General features: G+C 49.9%; 2 protein-coding genes across 16 annotated transcripts in view; one reads left to right on the forward strand and one right to left on the reverse strand.

Moving 5' to 3' along the window:
* ANKHD1 (ankyrin repeat and KH domain containing 1) overlaps positions 1–14,955 on the forward strand; it is a 99,855-nt gene extending 84,900 nt beyond the window's left edge. For 2 of the 15 annotated variants that reach the window (XM_015641767.3, XM_033517764.1), the window contains 7 exons: positions 179–1,794; positions 6,648–6,842; positions 7,934–8,188; positions 9,627–9,802; positions 10,723–10,887; positions 14,426–14,599; positions 14,727–14,955. In XM_015641767.3, the coding sequence (XP_015497253.1) occupies positions 179–1,794; positions 6,648–6,842; positions 7,934–8,188; positions 9,627–9,802; positions 10,723–10,887; positions 14,426–14,599; positions 14,727–14,870 (2,725 nt within the window). In that variant the 3' untranslated portion in view covers positions 14,871–14,955. Of the gene's footprint in view, positions 1–178; positions 1,795–6,647; positions 6,843–7,933; positions 8,189–9,626; positions 9,803–10,722; positions 10,888–11,319; positions 11,818–14,425; positions 14,600–14,726 lie in introns of those variants that run through there. The other 13 variants (XM_015641773.1, XM_015641774.1, XM_033517763.1 and 10 more) reach the window with 13 other exon arrangements.
* Positions 14,956–15,574: 619 nt separating this feature from the next.
* The window catches only part of LOC107210561 (amyloid-beta A4 precursor protein-binding family B member 3-like), a 6,132-nt gene continuing 5,254 nt past the window's right edge, over positions 15,575–16,452 (reverse strand). The window contains exons 13-15 of the mRNA XM_033517778.1: positions 16,378–16,449; positions 16,082–16,190; positions 15,575–15,975 (exon numbers count right to left, since the gene is read on the reverse strand). Coding sequence (XP_033373669.1) covers positions 15,620–15,975; positions 16,082–16,190; positions 16,378–16,449 — 537 coding nt within the window. The 3' untranslated portion in view covers positions 15,575–15,619. The remainder of the gene's footprint in view (positions 15,976–16,081; positions 16,191–16,377; positions 16,450–16,452) is intronic.

Genomic DNA, 16,452 nt, shown 5'->3' on the forward strand with positions numbered 1-16,452 from the left:
CTAAAATATGCTGACAGTCAACTTCAGAGATAATCCTTAAGACACACAGAAGTTAAGAAATAATTTACCTCAGTAAACTTACAATAGACTTAGAGATCAGTGTATGATTGAAGCTATGGAACATTGCACAAAGTGAGATTTCTTTTGCAAAAGATAAATCTGTTTGTGTTTAATCTAGGGGTGGTACAGAGTCCACGCGATACGCAGTGCAACTCATCAATGCCCTTATTCAAGATCCTGCCAAGGAACTGGAAGACTTGATTCCTAAAACTCATATAAGAACACCTGCTTCGAGTACCAAATCAATCCACACAAACTTTTCATCTGGAGTCAGCACTGCGACTGCTTCCAACAAGAACTCCTTTCCTCTCGGAGCGCCGCCCCTGGTCACGTCGCAGTCATCGACACTCTCTACTTTCCAGCCTCCTAACAAATTGAACAAGAATGTCCCAGCGAACGTGCGCTCATCTTTTCCGGTGTCTCTTCCTCTCGCTTATTCTCACCCTCATTTTGCCTTGCTGGCTGCCCAAACTATGCAACAGATCCGGCACCCTCGCTTACCTATGGCCCAGTTTGGAGGAACCTTTTCACCTTCACCGAACACTTGGGGACCATTCCCGGTGAGACCAGTTAACCCTGGCAGCACGAACAGCTCTCCAAAGCATAATAGCTCGAGCCGTGTAGGCAGCCAGAATGGAAACGTTCTGCAGACGGAGTCTCCTGGCTTGGCTACGTCCAGCTGTCCCGTTACCGCCTCGTCTGTAGCTGCTTCCACCCAGCCTCTGGGTGTGACCAGTAACCGGACTCCCTCCTCGGTCAGGAAGCAGCTCTTCGCCTGCGTCCCCAAGACGAGCGCTGCAGCAACAGCCATCTCAACTGTGACGAGCACCTGCAGCACTCTGCCCTCAGCTTCCTCTGCCCCCCCAAACAACGGGCAAGTGCCCACGGCGTTTCTGCCGTCTCCTGCTCCGCAAGCGCAGCATTCTGCCCTGAAAGCAGACTCGTTCTCGGCTGTCTCCGCCCCCAAGGAGAAGGTGGCGACCCCCGAGCAGCCGCCCACAAGCGCGTGCCCACCAGCTTCAGCCGCGAGCAGTTGCAGTGTGTCAGCCAGCAGCAGCTCAGGGGGCACCGAAACGCGCCCGGCGAGCAGCCCTGCGCCGCTCAGCGGAGCCCAAGATGAGATACTGCCAAGCAGCATGTCTGAGATCAGCCCTTCCATGTCGATGCCTTTTTCATCCAGCTCAGAATCTGCTCCTTTAAGCTTAGCGTCGCCCAGGTCAGTTGTTGCAGATAATCAGGACAACAGTAACTTACCTCAAGTAGCTGTACCAGCACCTCGAGTTACTCACAGGATGCAGTCCAGAGGTTCTTTCTATTCAGTGGTACCAAATGCAAACCTCCATCAAGATCCTCAGTCTATTTTTGTTACGAATCAAGTTCCTTTAACACCTTCTCAAGGTCCACCTGCTGCAGTGCAGCTTTCGTCAGCCATGAACGTTATGAACGGTTCTCAGATGCACATTAACCCAGCAAACAAATCATTGCCTCCTGCCTTTGGGCCAGCAACGCTCTTCAATCACTTTAGTAGTCTTTTTGATAGCAACCAGGTGCCAGCTAACCAAGCATGGGGAGACTGTCCACTCTCTACCCGAGCAGCAGCTGACCCATCTTTCACTGTTCAGTCTACCTTTCTGAATAACTCTGTGCTAGGACATGTGGAAAACGTCCATCCCGACAACTCCAAGGCTCCTGGTTTCAGGCCACCTTCCCAACGGGTTTCAACTAGTCCTGTAGGTAAGTCATTAAGATCCTGTTCTGGACAAAATTATTTCTTCAGCCATTGCACTTTGACCATCATACTGATGGAGGAGTAGTCTGCAAATGACTCATGGAGTTGGTGAATGCTCATGTAATGAGGATGGCCTGTTTTTTCCAAGTGCCCTTTAAAATGTTGATAATTTTTTTTTTTTTCAGCTCTTCTAGGCTGTTAGGTGTTGGGGAGTTTGCAGATGTTGCACTGTTTGTCCTCTGTGTGAGACAGGAATGCTCCCACCTGCTTGTAGCATAGCATTGATTTTAGGTTTGGGGTTGGAATGGAGCACAGTGTGGGGTGACACCAAAGCTGAGGACTCCTGGAGGTTCCAGCTGCAGCAGTGACTGCATGTAGGTGCTCCATATTGTATGTGAGACTCCAGCTTGACTCAGTGAGGGTAAACTCTCTGTGCCTTTTGGCTCTTGATATGGCTCTAGGGTTTTAATAAGCTTGTTGGTGTGCTACTGTGTGGGGTGTTCTATTCAGAAGTTCAGTATAGTTTGCACATCTGGATTTGTTTGAAATGGGTTAAGAACACTGACATTGAGCTTCATGCCCTTGCTGTGCTCTGCCTGCAGGATTTCTATCTTCTCAGTGTTCAAACCGTGTTGCAGACAACCAACTGCACCCATTTGGTTGGAAGGGACCCTCAAGAGATCTATTCTGTGCTGTGGTGGCTGTGGGGTGCCCTGGAGCTGGGTATCTGGAGAGCCTTGCTCTGGAGTTATCCTTGCCCACACTGTGTGTTGGCTATTTGGGATAAAGCTTCAGGACTTGAATGATGGGCTGGGACAAGTTGAGGTAGTTTGACTTTCAGATTAAAAGAGAAGGGAGCATTTGGAAGATGTGATGGTAAGGAAAGATCTCCAGCATTCCCTTTCCTCTCAAATTGTCCTTGACAAATGTGCAAGACTTCTGCAAACCAGAACACTTTTCTCTGACTGGCTTTAACCACAAGAATGGGGTGTTTGCTATGACTGCAGTTTTCTCAAGTGTTAAATTTGGGCTGGATAACTCTGCAAAGGGAGGGCACACCTAGAAAGAACTCTGTGCCACATCCAGCTTCAGTGTAGAAAGCAGAACCACATGTGTAAGATACAGTAACTGGAAGAGCTTCCAGACCCACAGCAGGCTCCAGAACCACTTGACAGTGGCTCAGCTTTTCCTCTGCAGTGCTCTACCTCTGGGGTTGGCTGCTGCTGAAATAATTCCTGGGAAAGGAAACTTAGGACAAATGGGATGTGCTGATTTCCCTAACAGTTGCATCCTGCATGTGCAAACATGGATGACTGGGACTTCCCACAGCAGCAAAGCAGCAAAAGGATTTTGCTGTTCCCTTATGTTAAGATCATCTGTTTGTGATAGGGGAAAATTTATTATATTTCTACTTTATATATCCTTTTATATATATCCTTATATATATATATATCCTTATATATATATATATCCTTATATATATATATATACATATATATATCCTTAAGTGACTGTAAGTATTTAAAAAACTGTAAATCTGTTTCTGCCCTTAGAAAGGTTAGGTAGATAGTCAAGGAAAGGTCACACAGTTGACTTTGGGGGAGATATGTGTGAAGTTCTTGACTGAAGCTCAAAAATATTTGGACAGAACACACTTTTCCTGAGTTAGGATTTGATTAGGATATTGCAAAGTGAAGAAAAACTGCAAATAGGTAGTGTGTTGTTAAAATAGTGTCTGGCAGGAGATGACTGATTAGTCAGGTCCTTAGTTGATTCATTTAATGTCATTTTACTTCATGCTGCTTTTGATCACCTTTGTTTCAGAATCTAGATATTCAAGGAGTAGGGGGGTTAAGGGAGCTTGAGGATGTTTGGAAGGTGTGATAGAAAGGAGTGAGTACAGTAGGCTGAGAACTTCTCTGTTGCCTTCCCTCAGAGCCAAGTATGGTCTGTGCACCTCTCATTCACCAGCTTGTCCCAGGGAAATTGACCTTGCCCTCAGGCTCCGAGGTTGGCAGAACTGAGGACTCCCATGGCTGTTTCCACAGGGCTTGGTGCCAGGTTCATGAGGTTTTGAGGAGGGGGAGAAGGGCTGATCGCTGCTCATGCTCTGGCCAGCAGCAGCACAATGGACAGGGAGCAGCCAAGACCTGGCCTGGCAAATCCATGAGGTCAGAGGGGTTGGGAATGGCCTTGGAGCAGGTGGACACCCATCCTCTGATCTCAGCTGTGACTACACCTGAGGGAGCAGAGGTTTGCATTTTGTGCCTCTCTTGCACAGTTGGCCCATAGCAAATTTTTCCACAAATGAACATTTTTAAGAGAATCACCTCTAAACTGATTTGGTGAAGATTTAATATAGTTTGGCTGTGCACAAAACCAGCTTTTTCTTAGCAAGTTCTCACCTCAGGGTGGAGTTTGGGTAGTCTGCTTTTCCTGTTCATGGGTGAGCTCAGCTGCAGGTCGAGTTCTGTCTGATTCACCAGGTCCTTTGAGGCACAAATATCTCTGCAGATCTCACTGGCTGTGGATCCATTCTGGAACTGGCCTATTTGTCTCACATTTTTAGGTCTCTTGTCCTGGCAGTTTGCAGTTGAGGGCAGGCTTAGCCCAGCCATGAGAGGAGGCTGTGGAGAAGACCAAAAGAAATCTGCTTCTTACCTCTGTCAATCTCCTTTAAGGAGATTGAGATCTTGGTTTTTAAAAGGGCTCACAAACTTGAAATATGCCAGTTTAGGAAGCAGCACATGAGTATGGAACTCCATGAATGGTTGGGCTCTGTTTCACACAGACTGACCAAGTGTTTTGGCTCTTTCCCTTAAGGTGCAGGTAATATTGCAGTAACCAGCATCTGCCTGGGGTCTTTGATAAACTGAATTTTGAGCAGAGTTTGTGTGAGATCAATACACTCCTCTCAAAAGCTCGGTTATGCATTCAGAGCACAATGAGGAGTTTGAGCCCAATTAAGTGCAGAGTGTGGTATTGCAGAAGATTTTAGTATTAGAAAACCTGATTTTGTTGGTAAGTACAAAAAAAAAAAGGAAGCTTATTCTTGCAGTCAGGGTTTGGTAAGTTACTGTTCAGAATAGCCATTTTTAATATTGAACAAAGTTTTTCATCCACTTTTATAAAAGACATGATAATGTTAAAAATTGTTCTTTGTGACCTGACTCCTGAATTTGTGCATCTGTGTGTGTCAGGCTCCCTTCAGCCCATGGAGCATATCCAGCAGTGCTGAAGTGGTCTTGACTGTCCAGACATTGCACTTTACAAGCTGTGTATCCAAAAGCTGTTTACTCATCAGCTACTCAGCCATCAGAAGACAGCTGGGCATTCCTGTCCTGCAGGAGAGCTGCTTTTGTCACAATCCCTGCCTTGTTCTCTGTCTGGGAGCCAGCAGCACTCATGGGTGGCAGCAGCTCTGCTACCCTTCTGTCTGGGGCAGGTCTCGTGTGGTTTGCCAGGCACTTTGTGTTTTGGTGCCTGGTGGAATTGGTCCCCATGGGGGCCTTTTGGCTGCCAGGTTTGTGCTGGAGTGTCTGGTCAGGGGCTCCACAGGAGATGCCCAGGGAGGGCTCTGGGCTGCAGGCACTGCTGTGCCTGAGCTCTGTGCTGGAGCCAGGCTGCAACTCCAGACAAACTCAGCTCAACCACACTGCAGTCACAGGCACTGGCATCCTTCTCAGAGCCATGGGGTTTGTGCTGTGACAAACCCAGGAAGACTGTCCTCCCGTGCTGGGGGTCCCTCAGCTAAGCACCCCATGTTCCAGCAGCAGGGGAATGTGTTGCTCCTTGGCTGTAGGGGAGACTTTCCTTTTTAACCTTTGGGCTAGTGAGAAAAATACCTCCTTCAACTCCAAGAAAACATTTCTGCCCATGTGAGCAGGTTGGATCTGGCACTTCTGGAAGGAGTAAATCAGGTTGACTTGGTTGATAATACTGGGGAACACAACCTGGAACTATCCAGGCACTGAGAGGTGCCCCTCTAGTTTCTGACCTAAGGTACTGCCTGGCAGCACTGCTGTTTGTGGTGGGGTGTGTGTAGATAAAACCTTCAACCTCACTCAGCAGCAACATAGGCTGGTCCTGGTTGTGGTCATTTTGAAATGTTTAAATGGTTTTGAAACTAATCTTGTTTATAATAGGCCCTTGAAACTAAACCCTAAACTCAGGTGCACATATGGCCATGCCCATTTCTGCTTTCAGGTAATAACGTGTGATAAGAGCTTTTATGACATTTTGGAAAAGTACTTAAAAGCTTTGGCTTATTTAAAAAAAATTGTAATTCACCCTTGCCAGTAATTTTTGTGGGACTTCAAACTCTTTCTCCATCTCTCTCTTCCTCTCACACATCCCTGGAGGAAGCTGCCCCTTCCCCTGTGGTGCTTGTGCCACACCAGCCCCTGTCTGTGGCCACAGCGTGCTCTGACTGATCTCTACATGAAGGTACCTGTGGGATGGCAAAGCCCATCCTGCAGAGAACTGCTTCCCTGGTGCTGGATTCCCCTGGGACTTTCACAGAGCCCCAGATCCTGTTGGATTTGTGTGGCTTTTTTGTAAGCAAAGATCGTGGCCACTCCCAGCTTTCCTGCTCTGCCCTCCCTGCTAAGATCATTTTCTTTCAATGACCAAAGGGATGGCTGTTTTTGTTAAAACTTGAGGCCAAACCAGAGAGCCTCCAGAAATTCCTCTGCGGTTTCTAAGGGAGAATCGTGCACCTGTAAAATGACCTTACCATGTGCAGATGCCCCCAAAAGGTGATGAGATGCTTTAATTATATTTGGAGCACTAGCTTTCTCTGGTGCTTTGAAGCAGGTTCCCAAAGAGAGATATTTAATCAAATTTATGTTTATTTCAGGCTTACCCTCTCTAGATCCATCCAACAGCTCTACAACTTCTTCTTCAGGTCCTTTGACAGGCTTTTCAGCAAACATACAAGGAGCACGGGTTTACCTTCAAGGGCCAGCGCCTGTTGGGACTCCCAGCTTTAACAGACAGCATTTTTCACCACATCCTTGGACAAGCGCAACAAATTCATGTAGGAACTTCATGGGTCTGTCTTAGTTAACTATAAATTCATAGCTATTGTCTTTAGTAGATTTCTAACTTGAGGGGAACTTACCCAGTAATGCAAAAAATGCTTTCCAATTGCTTTTAGCAGCTGTGAGGATGGCGTGCAAATCCCAAGCTGTGCTATTTTGTGGGGTTTTTCCCATGCCACTAGTTCTGGTAGCATTACTAAAGGTGTATTTGGGCAAAAAAATGAGTCATTGTAGGCTCTTGAGAGGAGAGGGCATGAAGCTGTGGGGGAGTGGAGGTGATGATGCCAAGCTAAAGATTCCCCTCTAAGTAGTATGAGTGCAATATTAGATGTAAATGTCATGTTTGCCATAGTTTGAAGTTTTACTTGCCTTTTTTTCTTTTTTTCTTTTTTTTTTTTTTGTTAATTGGGATCTGGAATTACACTTAAAATGTTTCAAAATCTCTAAGCATCATCCAAGGTAACAGTGGGTTTTCCTCCTAATGGAAAGAACATGGAAGTAGCTTTACAGAAAATATGGGTCTTTGATTCAGAATCTTAGCTGAAGAGGTTTTTCATGTCACTGCATGCAACTTCATTGCCACTCTGAGTTTAAGAACCAAAATGTTTAAATGAGTGCTCAAAGGAAGTTGGATTTCCCAAGGAGAGTCAGTGACGCTTCTGAAGTTGGCGGGACTTTATGCTCTTGGGTCACACCTGTGGCTTTGGGAAGCTGTCTGATTTCTCTTCTGCTGGAAGTGGTGGATACCAAAACCAGGCTGTTTAGATATTTTATGGTATTTTGGCTGATGTTTTCACCTCTTCCTGAAACTCTTCCATGTTTCTTATTCTTTCTTGTAATTAATTTAGAAACACTGCTATGTCATGAGAATATCATGATTCTGATGGCTGAAAGCATTTGTGTTAAAATGTTGATTTTAGAGTTAAAATAATTCCTAGACAGAATTTCTTTGAAAGACTTGAAGAATGCTTTGCCAAAAAGAAAAAAAAAAACCTTTAAAACATTTTATCATTTGCTTTGAGATAATATTGGGGAAATAATCGGGATGGCATTTATGCTTGCTACTTTATGTGTAATTAAGCAAGAGAAATACTCTTTTCAGCAGGTGAATCTCCTATTCCATCAGTTTCCTCAGGATCATCTTCACCCCTCTCAGCTGCTTCTGCACCTGCTAACTTGGGCCAGCCAAAAACGGGTAACGCCAGCCAGGATCGCAAGGTGCCGCCTCCCATCGGGACAGAGAGGCTCGCCAGGATCCGCCAGGGAGGCTCCGTCACTCCCACGCCCCTGGGAACCAACTTCACTGCCCCCGTGGGCCACAGCGGCATCTGGTCCTTCGGGGTCAACAGCGTGTCTGGTGAGTCTCTGCTGCTCTGAGCAGCCTGCCAGGGACGCCCTGGAATTCAGCAGGAATGTCTGGAAGGAGGGTTGGAGAGGAGGAGGAGGAGTAAAGCTCCACAGGCTGCACTCCTGGGTGGAACATCCTGAGGGGAGAGGTGCTGGCAGTGGTGGGAGGGCACAGGTCAGTGAAGTGGTAGTGTTCAGGAACACACATAATCACAAATCATTATATGAAGGTGCTTTATGAAGAGCTCTGGGTGTCAGGGGTACACAGACACAAATCTGACCCCACTTGGTTTGGAGCTGAACATGTTTTATACTCTATCGTTATATAACTTACATATTAATTATTAAACTTACATTGTTCCATTGTATACATTGAGTTTACCCAAGCATGGATTTCTCGTGATCCCACTCAAACCCCTAACATAGTTTCTCATGATTCTTTAAACAGTAATTTTATCTAATCATATCTACCAATTATATAATTTATCATTTACTGACTACACAGGTGCAGTTTCACATGATCTTAGCAATCACAAGGCCTAACATCTCCCAGGGCCTACTTTTAACACTTTTCCCAGGGCTTGCCAAGCCTAACTTTCTTTCTAACTCCCTGAATTTTCTATGATCTTAAAATCTTTTACTATCAGAAGTGCTGTGGTTTCTCCTCCTGATGTTGTGGTTTTCACCCAGCCTGGATCAAGTCACTGGGCACATGGGAGCCTGAAATGGTGCAGAGACCTCATACGAAGTCCTCAGAATGATCCAAAGCTTAGAGTTAACAATTTCTGTCTGTTAAAGGGGGCTGTTTCCAGGCCTGACTGTTGGCTCCCTCTGTCCAGGTCTCTCTCTTGTTTTCCACTCACACCTTACAGTGTCAGCTGAGGTGCAGCTGATGCACCCAAGGACGCAGAGCTGTGGGTGCTGGGTTTTGCATTGATTTCCTCATAACTCTTGAACAGTATGGGATAACTTCTGTTCCAGGCAGCCTTCATTTCCAAAGAATTACTTTGAAACAGCTGAAGTTTCACCTTTAGTTTCCTGGTAGCTGGATTTTGTGGAAGGAGGTTGTGCAGCATTTGAGGTGTAGTGTTTCTATTGGTAACTTTCAGTACAAACATTGGTGTCTTGCATTTGTTACATGCTTCAGTGAAGGCCTCCACACTTTGGTTAACTCGTGTCTCAGCATTGCTGTGTGTTTTCAAGGAAAGCTTTTATGTGCTTACAGGTAGCATTGGGAGCTCTGCTGGATTTTAGTCCTTTTGCAGTGGACATGTGGAACTCGCAGCTCAAGGCAGTCCCCATCTTCTCCACTTTTGTCTGGATACCTGAGATCCCCCTGTGGCTGTGTGTTTTCAGGGTGCCTTTAGATGGCCTTAGGTGTGTGCAGCTGCTGAGTTCACTCGAGTGTCTGCAGTGAATTTAATCAGCTGTTTTTAATCTCTTTGCAGAAGGTTTGTCGGGTTGGTCTCAGCCTGTCATGGGAAGTCATCCAATGCATCAGCAGCTGTCAGACCCAGGCACGTTTTCTCAGCATCAGCCAATGGAGAGAGATGATTCTGGAATAGTGGCTCCCTCGAATATTTTCCACCAACCTATGCCAAATAGTTTCGTGGATTTTTCTAAAGTAAGTTACAGAGTTGGATTTATGAAATGACCAGGGCCTGACTTAATTGCATCTCCTGTTCTGCCTGTTCACTCTGTGTGTGTGTGTGTGCCTCTGCTGCCACTGCTCATCATCCCAGTCCTGAACCTTCTTTCATCCCAGAACTGACCAGAAAAGGTGCCCAAGCCTGGAGGCAGGTCTAAACAAAGCCAGAGTTTGTAGGCTGCAGATATTCTCTGCTTTGTAGCTGAAGGCCTTCATCACTCTCCAGTGTTTCATCCCTCAGAAGCTCAGTCTCCTGGAAATGTTTCACAAAGCTTGCCCAGCTCTTGAGGGTGATTACAAGGTTGCTTAATGCTTTCAGCAAAAATCATGGCCACAACACCACACACCTTCCTTAGAGAAGTGGCAGGAGGACAGGACTCCCAGCACATTTCAGAAAGAGCTGTAGCATGTGGTCTTGGCATCTGTGTGGCAAAGCAGAGCCATTCACACATAGGAAAGGAATTCTCCTAACTGCAAAAGGCTGCTCTGTAACTTGCTCTTTCTGAACAGGAAGAATTCTTTTAGATGGCCTTTAGGAATTTAGAGAAAATCTTCAACCCAGTCTGAGATGAGTGCCCTGTGTGCACTGCAGCTGTCCTGTGCTGCAGAGAGGGATCACTGAGGTCACAGTGTTCAGCTGCTGGCCTGGCTTTGTGGGCTTATCTGAAAACTCTGTGTGCTGCAGCCTCTGCTCGGTGGAAGTTCAGAAAAGGGGCTAAGCTGGCTGGAATCTCCAACTCTGCAGTCACTGTGTTCCATCCTCTGCCCTGGTGTTCCCTGACAGTGCTGGGGTTCCTGCCAGTAGTGGAACATTACCTGTGGAGGTGACCTGGCTCTGTCTGGTCCTACAGCCACCCTTGGCCATGTCCTTCACCGGTGCTCTCTCGTCCCCTCAGGGCCTGCCCATCTCCATGTACGGCGGCACTCTGATACCCTCGCACCCCCAGCTGGCAGATGGCCCAGGAGGGCCCCTCTTTAACGGGCTCCATACTCCAGATCCCGCCTGGAATCCCATGATCAAAGTTGTCCAGAACTCAACAGAATGTACTGATGCTCAGCAGGTAGTGTGGCTGCCTTTTCCCACCTGTGCTTTCCTGGGGCTTTATACGGTGCTTTGATACCCAGTTTTGGCTTGGTGTCACGTTTGGTCTTTTCAGATCTTTGAAACTAGGATTGAGATTATTTGCATGACTTTTCCCTACAGTGTGTGTGTGTGTGTGTTCATAAAATATCCATGGTGCTATTCCAGGTAAAACAAGCAGCATTTCAAGACTGCTCAGCCAGGTAATGGACTGTTACAAGCAAGAGGGTTTATATCCATCCTCAGCACCTTGCAGGTTGTCAGACCTTGGCCAGAGCTGGAGAGCTCCTGCCTTTGGACAGTCTGGTTGTATTTTGAGGGAAGCCTTATGCTTGCCCTCAGTGGTAAAACACTGTTAAAGGAACCTTTATTTGTTTTTATAATAGATTTGTCTTTTTATTTCTTGCTGTAGATTTGGCCTGGCACCTGGGCACCTCACATTGGAAACATGCATCTCAAGTACGTCAACTGATTTAAGGGGGTCTGTCCTTTTTTAGCCTGGTTTGGGAATCTTTATGACCTTGAAGAACCCTGGGGATTTTTTTCATGTGCCTAACTAAGCAATTTTCTGTGGGCTGTAACAATGGAATCTCGATTGCCCGTTGTATAAGAACAAATTGACTTACATATAGAAACTGATTCTGTTCTTCAGTTTAGTTTAGCCACTTCAAACTTAAAAATCAGACAAAATTAGTGCTTTTGGCTAAACACTACTGAATGCTCCTTGTATGCAGCAGAGAATTAGCTGATGACATGATTTCAACCTTTTAGGGTGGTAAATACCTGTATAATTGTTTACAGACTTAAAAGGAAAAGCTGAGTAAATTTCATGTCGTATAGTGGCTCTACTTTATGTAGCCTGTATTAATGTGAAATATTTACCTGAATACTCAATAAAAGGCAAACAGCATTTCTAGGTTGTGTGTGAGAATTTTGGAAAGGGCTGTATGTTGTTGTCCTCAGTAGCTGCTGCCGTGCTCGGTGCTGCATCTCCCCAGGGTCACGTACTGAGCACGTGGGTGCAGTCAGCTTTGGGAGGGTTTGCAGGCACAGATGTCTGCAGAGTCCTTGCCCCTGCCACTTGTGAGCCTTTTATTGGTGTGAACCTGCTTCTGTGTTACGGTTTTTTCCTTCTGGAATAGTTCTGCTGCTTCTGGCACTTCTGGCAGGTGCTCACCTGAGAGATCAGGTTTTGCTCAAGGCTGCTAAGAAAGGCTGACAACAGTGACAGGAGAACACAGAGTTCCTTCACCTGCCCAGAAGCAGATCTTAGAAAAGTGCTTCCCATTAGAGGAAAATGTAATAGATTCAGTTCTAAGCTTCTTGTAATGCTGTAAATCCACTTAGAGCTTCTCAAGTGCTTTCTCTGAGGAAGAAGAGGATTTTTGCACACTGCTTAAGATGAACATTAACTCCTGACCCAGTTCTCCACTTTCTGCACTTGGACTGTGCTTAGTTTTGCTTTTGCTCCAAAGCAATGCAGTAACTACACAGAGTGTTGGATCCATTCCTTAAGCAGGAAACTCCAGTGTACATAATAGTGTGTAATCCAAAGGATCAATCTCAGACCAGGTGGAGTCTTCACCTTCTTCCACCTTATCCAGACAAATCCTTACATGCAGCAGCAGAGCTTCCCCAGTAAAAGCATAAAGAAGTACTGAAAATCCAAACTGCACAAGCAGTATCCACATACCGCAGGCAAATCAACCTCAGAAGCACTACTGGATGGTATATTCAGATATTTTTCTTGGTATTTGAGGACAAAATGCAAAAAAAAAAATTGAACTGCTGCTGCCCTAGTGGTAGTGCAAAGACCAAAGGACAAACACATAGAGTCAGTCACAGAAAAGTTTGTGATGGAAGTGGCCTTAAAGATCACCCAGTCCAGCGCCCTGTGTGGGCAGGGGACACGTGTCAGCAGCAGTTGTATTGAAAACAAGCAGTGTTGTGGTGCAGTAGGTGTGTGCTCTTGGGGTGAGGTGCAGGGGAAGGGTGTGGTGCCCACTTCTGTGGGTTCCTTGGCTGCAGCAAGCAGTGCCACCTCCTCCTGCCCCCTCCTGGGGAGCCGCTGTCTCCCCATCCTGGAGGGCTGCAGCTCCAGGGGGGTGGCACACTCTGTGACACCAGTGGCCAAGACCCAGGATGGGGATGGGGCTGTCCCTGGAACAGCCTTGGCCACCCCAGCCCTGCCTAACGTAGGCAGCTCTTCCCTGCACAGCTCCTTCCCTGAGGACATGAGCACTTCCTCTGGGCACCACATCCAAGTGGCCCCAGCAGCCTCCACTAAAGTGGAAAACAGAACCACAGACTTTTGTAGGAAGATCCTGCTCAAAGTTTGGACCACCACTGCTCCATGGTTACAGGGGGCACAGGCAGAGACAAGGCCTTGTGCTTCTGGGGAGCAGGCTGGTGGCAGTGCCAGGGGGCTGCTGAGTGCAGTGCTGGTCCCTCAGGGCAGGCTGCCTGGATCCAGGGAAAGCATGGGGGTAAAGCCAGAGTCTGTGCCCACTTGAGTTCACCAGCCCTCAGGCTGTGGCAGGGCTGCCCCAGGCCTGTCCTCCTTCCCCCTTCTGACCCCCCCCTGGGTCAGCCATGGAACAGGTCCTTTTCTTTGCTGTCTGTGCCTCATTCCTGAGCTGGCCATGTTTGGGTTGAGCCACAGGTGCCTGCCCTGGCTCCATCCTGTGCCTTCAGTCAAGCTGCTCTGGGGTGAGAGAGCCCAGCCCGGTGCTGCAGGGCCGTGGCAGGGCAGGCTGTGTAAGATGTTTGCGGTGCCCAGCAGGAGCCCCAGACTCACTGGCACCTCGGGCAGAAGCTCTGGGCTCCCTGCAACCCTGGGCTGCACCCACTGCCAGAGCCTGGCAGGGAACTGGTGCTGGGCTGCAGGGAGGGATGGGCAGGGGATGGCACAGAGGCTGCTGTGACCTCAGGTGTTGCTGGCAGGCAGCTGGAGCATGGGGAGGAGGCAGAGTGTGCCCCAGGTGGACACTGCACATGCAGCTGGCTGGAGGAGGAGATGTCCCATCCAACCCAGCTGTTCTCTTGCAGGGAGCAGCAGGTGGCTGGCTGAGACAATGGAAACGGTTCCCCAGGGTGCCCATGGTGCGATACCCAGCCCTTGCTGCTCCACCCTGGAACAGGGCACCACACAAAGCTGTTGCTGCCTGGGCAGCAGGCTGGGGCCTCGCTGTTTGCCCCAGGACTGGCCCTGCCCTTCAGGCAGCTCAGGGGTGGCCTATGTTGGCCACCATGGGGCAGCCCTTGGGAGGCTGGACCCCCTGTGCTGCATCCTGCAGAGCTCCAAAAGCCTGAAGGGGAGGAATAATGTGGGGAATAGCTGCTGGGCAGGATGGGTGTCACAGGCTGCCTTGTGGGAAGCCAGATGTGGTGGCTCCAGAGCCAGATGTGTCCATGAGCCATGGCCAAGCTCTGGCTCCCACCCCCTGCTCTGGGCTGAGGTGCTCAGGGGCGGGGGTGGCCAGGGCCAGCAGTGCCTGACAGGGCCCCCCTTTTGGCAGGTACCCGCATCATCTGCGACCGCAAGTTCCTGCTGGAGTGCAAGAATTCACCCGCGGCCAGGACCCCTCCCTGCTGCCTGCCCCAGACCCCCGGTGTCACATCCCTGGCCCAGTCCAGCCTCGTCAAGCTGGAGGAGCTCAAGGAGCGGAATGAGAGCGAAGAGGCCATGCCAGGTGAGCAGCCCAGGGCCGCGGCTCCTGCCCACAGACACCCACCTGGGGCATGGGACAAGGCAAGCTCCTGCTCCCTTTGCCTGCCTGCATCCTAACCCTGGTCCTGTATCCATCCATGCCCTTGCAGATCAAGACCAGTTTGAGATGGACATCTGAGTTTCCATCTCCTCGTCTCCAGGCCATGGCTGGGCCTGTTCCTGGGCCTCGTGGAGGTGCTGGCACCGTGACCAGCTGGCTGCAGCCCTCTCTGATGCTGGGGATGGACGTGTGACACCTCAGGCTCTAGCACAAGTGGCTGGTGCAATTGCCTAGGAGCTCATGCTTGATCAATAAACACCGTGAAACCCCTGTGCTAACATGGTGTGTGTCTTTGTCAGGGCTCAGCGGGGACCTCGCCCCCAGGGAGGGTGCAGAGGGTGACCCTGCAGGTGGGGGGTGTGAGGGCCTTGGGGTCTGTTCTCAGCTGTGGTGGAGGCAGCTGGCGGGGCCATCCCGTGGACACAAGAACAGCACAGTTAAAACCTGACTGGACGTGTGTCTGTCCCAGGACCTCCCCATCCCTGAGGTCACCCAGGTCTCCTGGGTTCCAGACTCAGCTCTAAGCTGTGCCAGGACAGCAGGAGGCCACATGGGAGCCCCTGCTGTGGCTGCAGCACAAACCCTGGTCATGCCAGGGGCCGTTGCACATTGGCCTTCCCAGCCAGTCTACACCCCTTGTGCAGCAGGGCTGGGCTCTGGGGCTGATGAGGGGCCCAGCTTTGCAGCCAGTGCAGCACAGACACACAGAACTGTCTGCTCCAGCCAGATGCTGCTAGTTCTTCCCCAGACATCCTCTTGGCTAAGAGCGCCCTGCCAAGGCCAGAGCCCCATGGCCAAGCTTAATGAAGCAGCCATGGCCTCAGCCAGCAATCCCATCTCCTGCTGACCCTGGGAGCCCCAGGACCTGTCAGTGCCAGAACCCTCAGGGAGACTGTGGGAGGGGGCAGGTTGGTGCTGTTTATTAAACATAATGAATCGCCACTAAAATGTCGCAGTGATTAAAATCCCCTTTTCTGGATGAGGATTGGGAGGCAGAGGGGGTGCCCAGACTCCCTCCAGCAGCAGGGGCCCTGTTCCTGCCGGTGGCCCAGGGCAGGGGCTGCCCCGCTCACAGTCCACAGCCCCGTCCCTGGTGTCAGGGCCCCTCCTGCTCCGGCTCGGTCGCGGGCTCGGTGTCAGCGCTGCCGTCCGTCTCTCCGGTGGGCAGCTGCCGCGTCTCCGCGTCTCGGCGATGAGGCGCTTGACGCCCACCATCCACTGGCTCACCTCGTTCACGTGGTCCACCATAAGCGAGCGGTGGATCTCATCAGCTGCATCCCAGTGCTGCTGCTGAAGCTCTGCCAGGACAGGGGATCCCGTCAGGGGTGCAGGATCCACCATCCCACAGGTGCCTCTGCCCCAGGGCCTGCTGCTGGTGAGGCTGCAGCCCTCTTCACCCCATACCTTGCACCAGGAGGCTCATCCTCTTCCTCACTGGTGCCGACAGCTTCCCCTGAGCCCACGCGTCCTCCAGCACTGTCAGCCGCCGCCCGATGTCATTGCACACTTGTTTCTGGAAGCAGAGGTGAGCTGGGAGTGAGGGGGATGTGCCCCCACCAGCTCTGGGCAGCCCTCGGTGCAGGGGCGGCTCTCTTCCCTCCTCAGGTCCCCTGGAAACCGGCAGCCCCTGCCTGGCTGCCCCGGCTGCCGTCCCCCCTGCACCGCGGGGTCAGAGGTGGCGGGAGGGGCCTCAGCCTCACCTGCACCGTGGCCCGGCAGGCGTCCAGGGCCGCCCGCAGCGGGGCAAGGACGGTGTCGGCGGACACGCTGCACTC

Source organism: Parus major, chromosome 13 (genome assembly GCF_001522545.3).
Source record: "Parus major isolate Abel chromosome 13, Parus_major1.1, whole genome shotgun sequence".
Lineage (NCBI taxonomy): Eukaryota > Metazoa > Chordata > Aves > Passeriformes > Paridae > Parus > Parus major.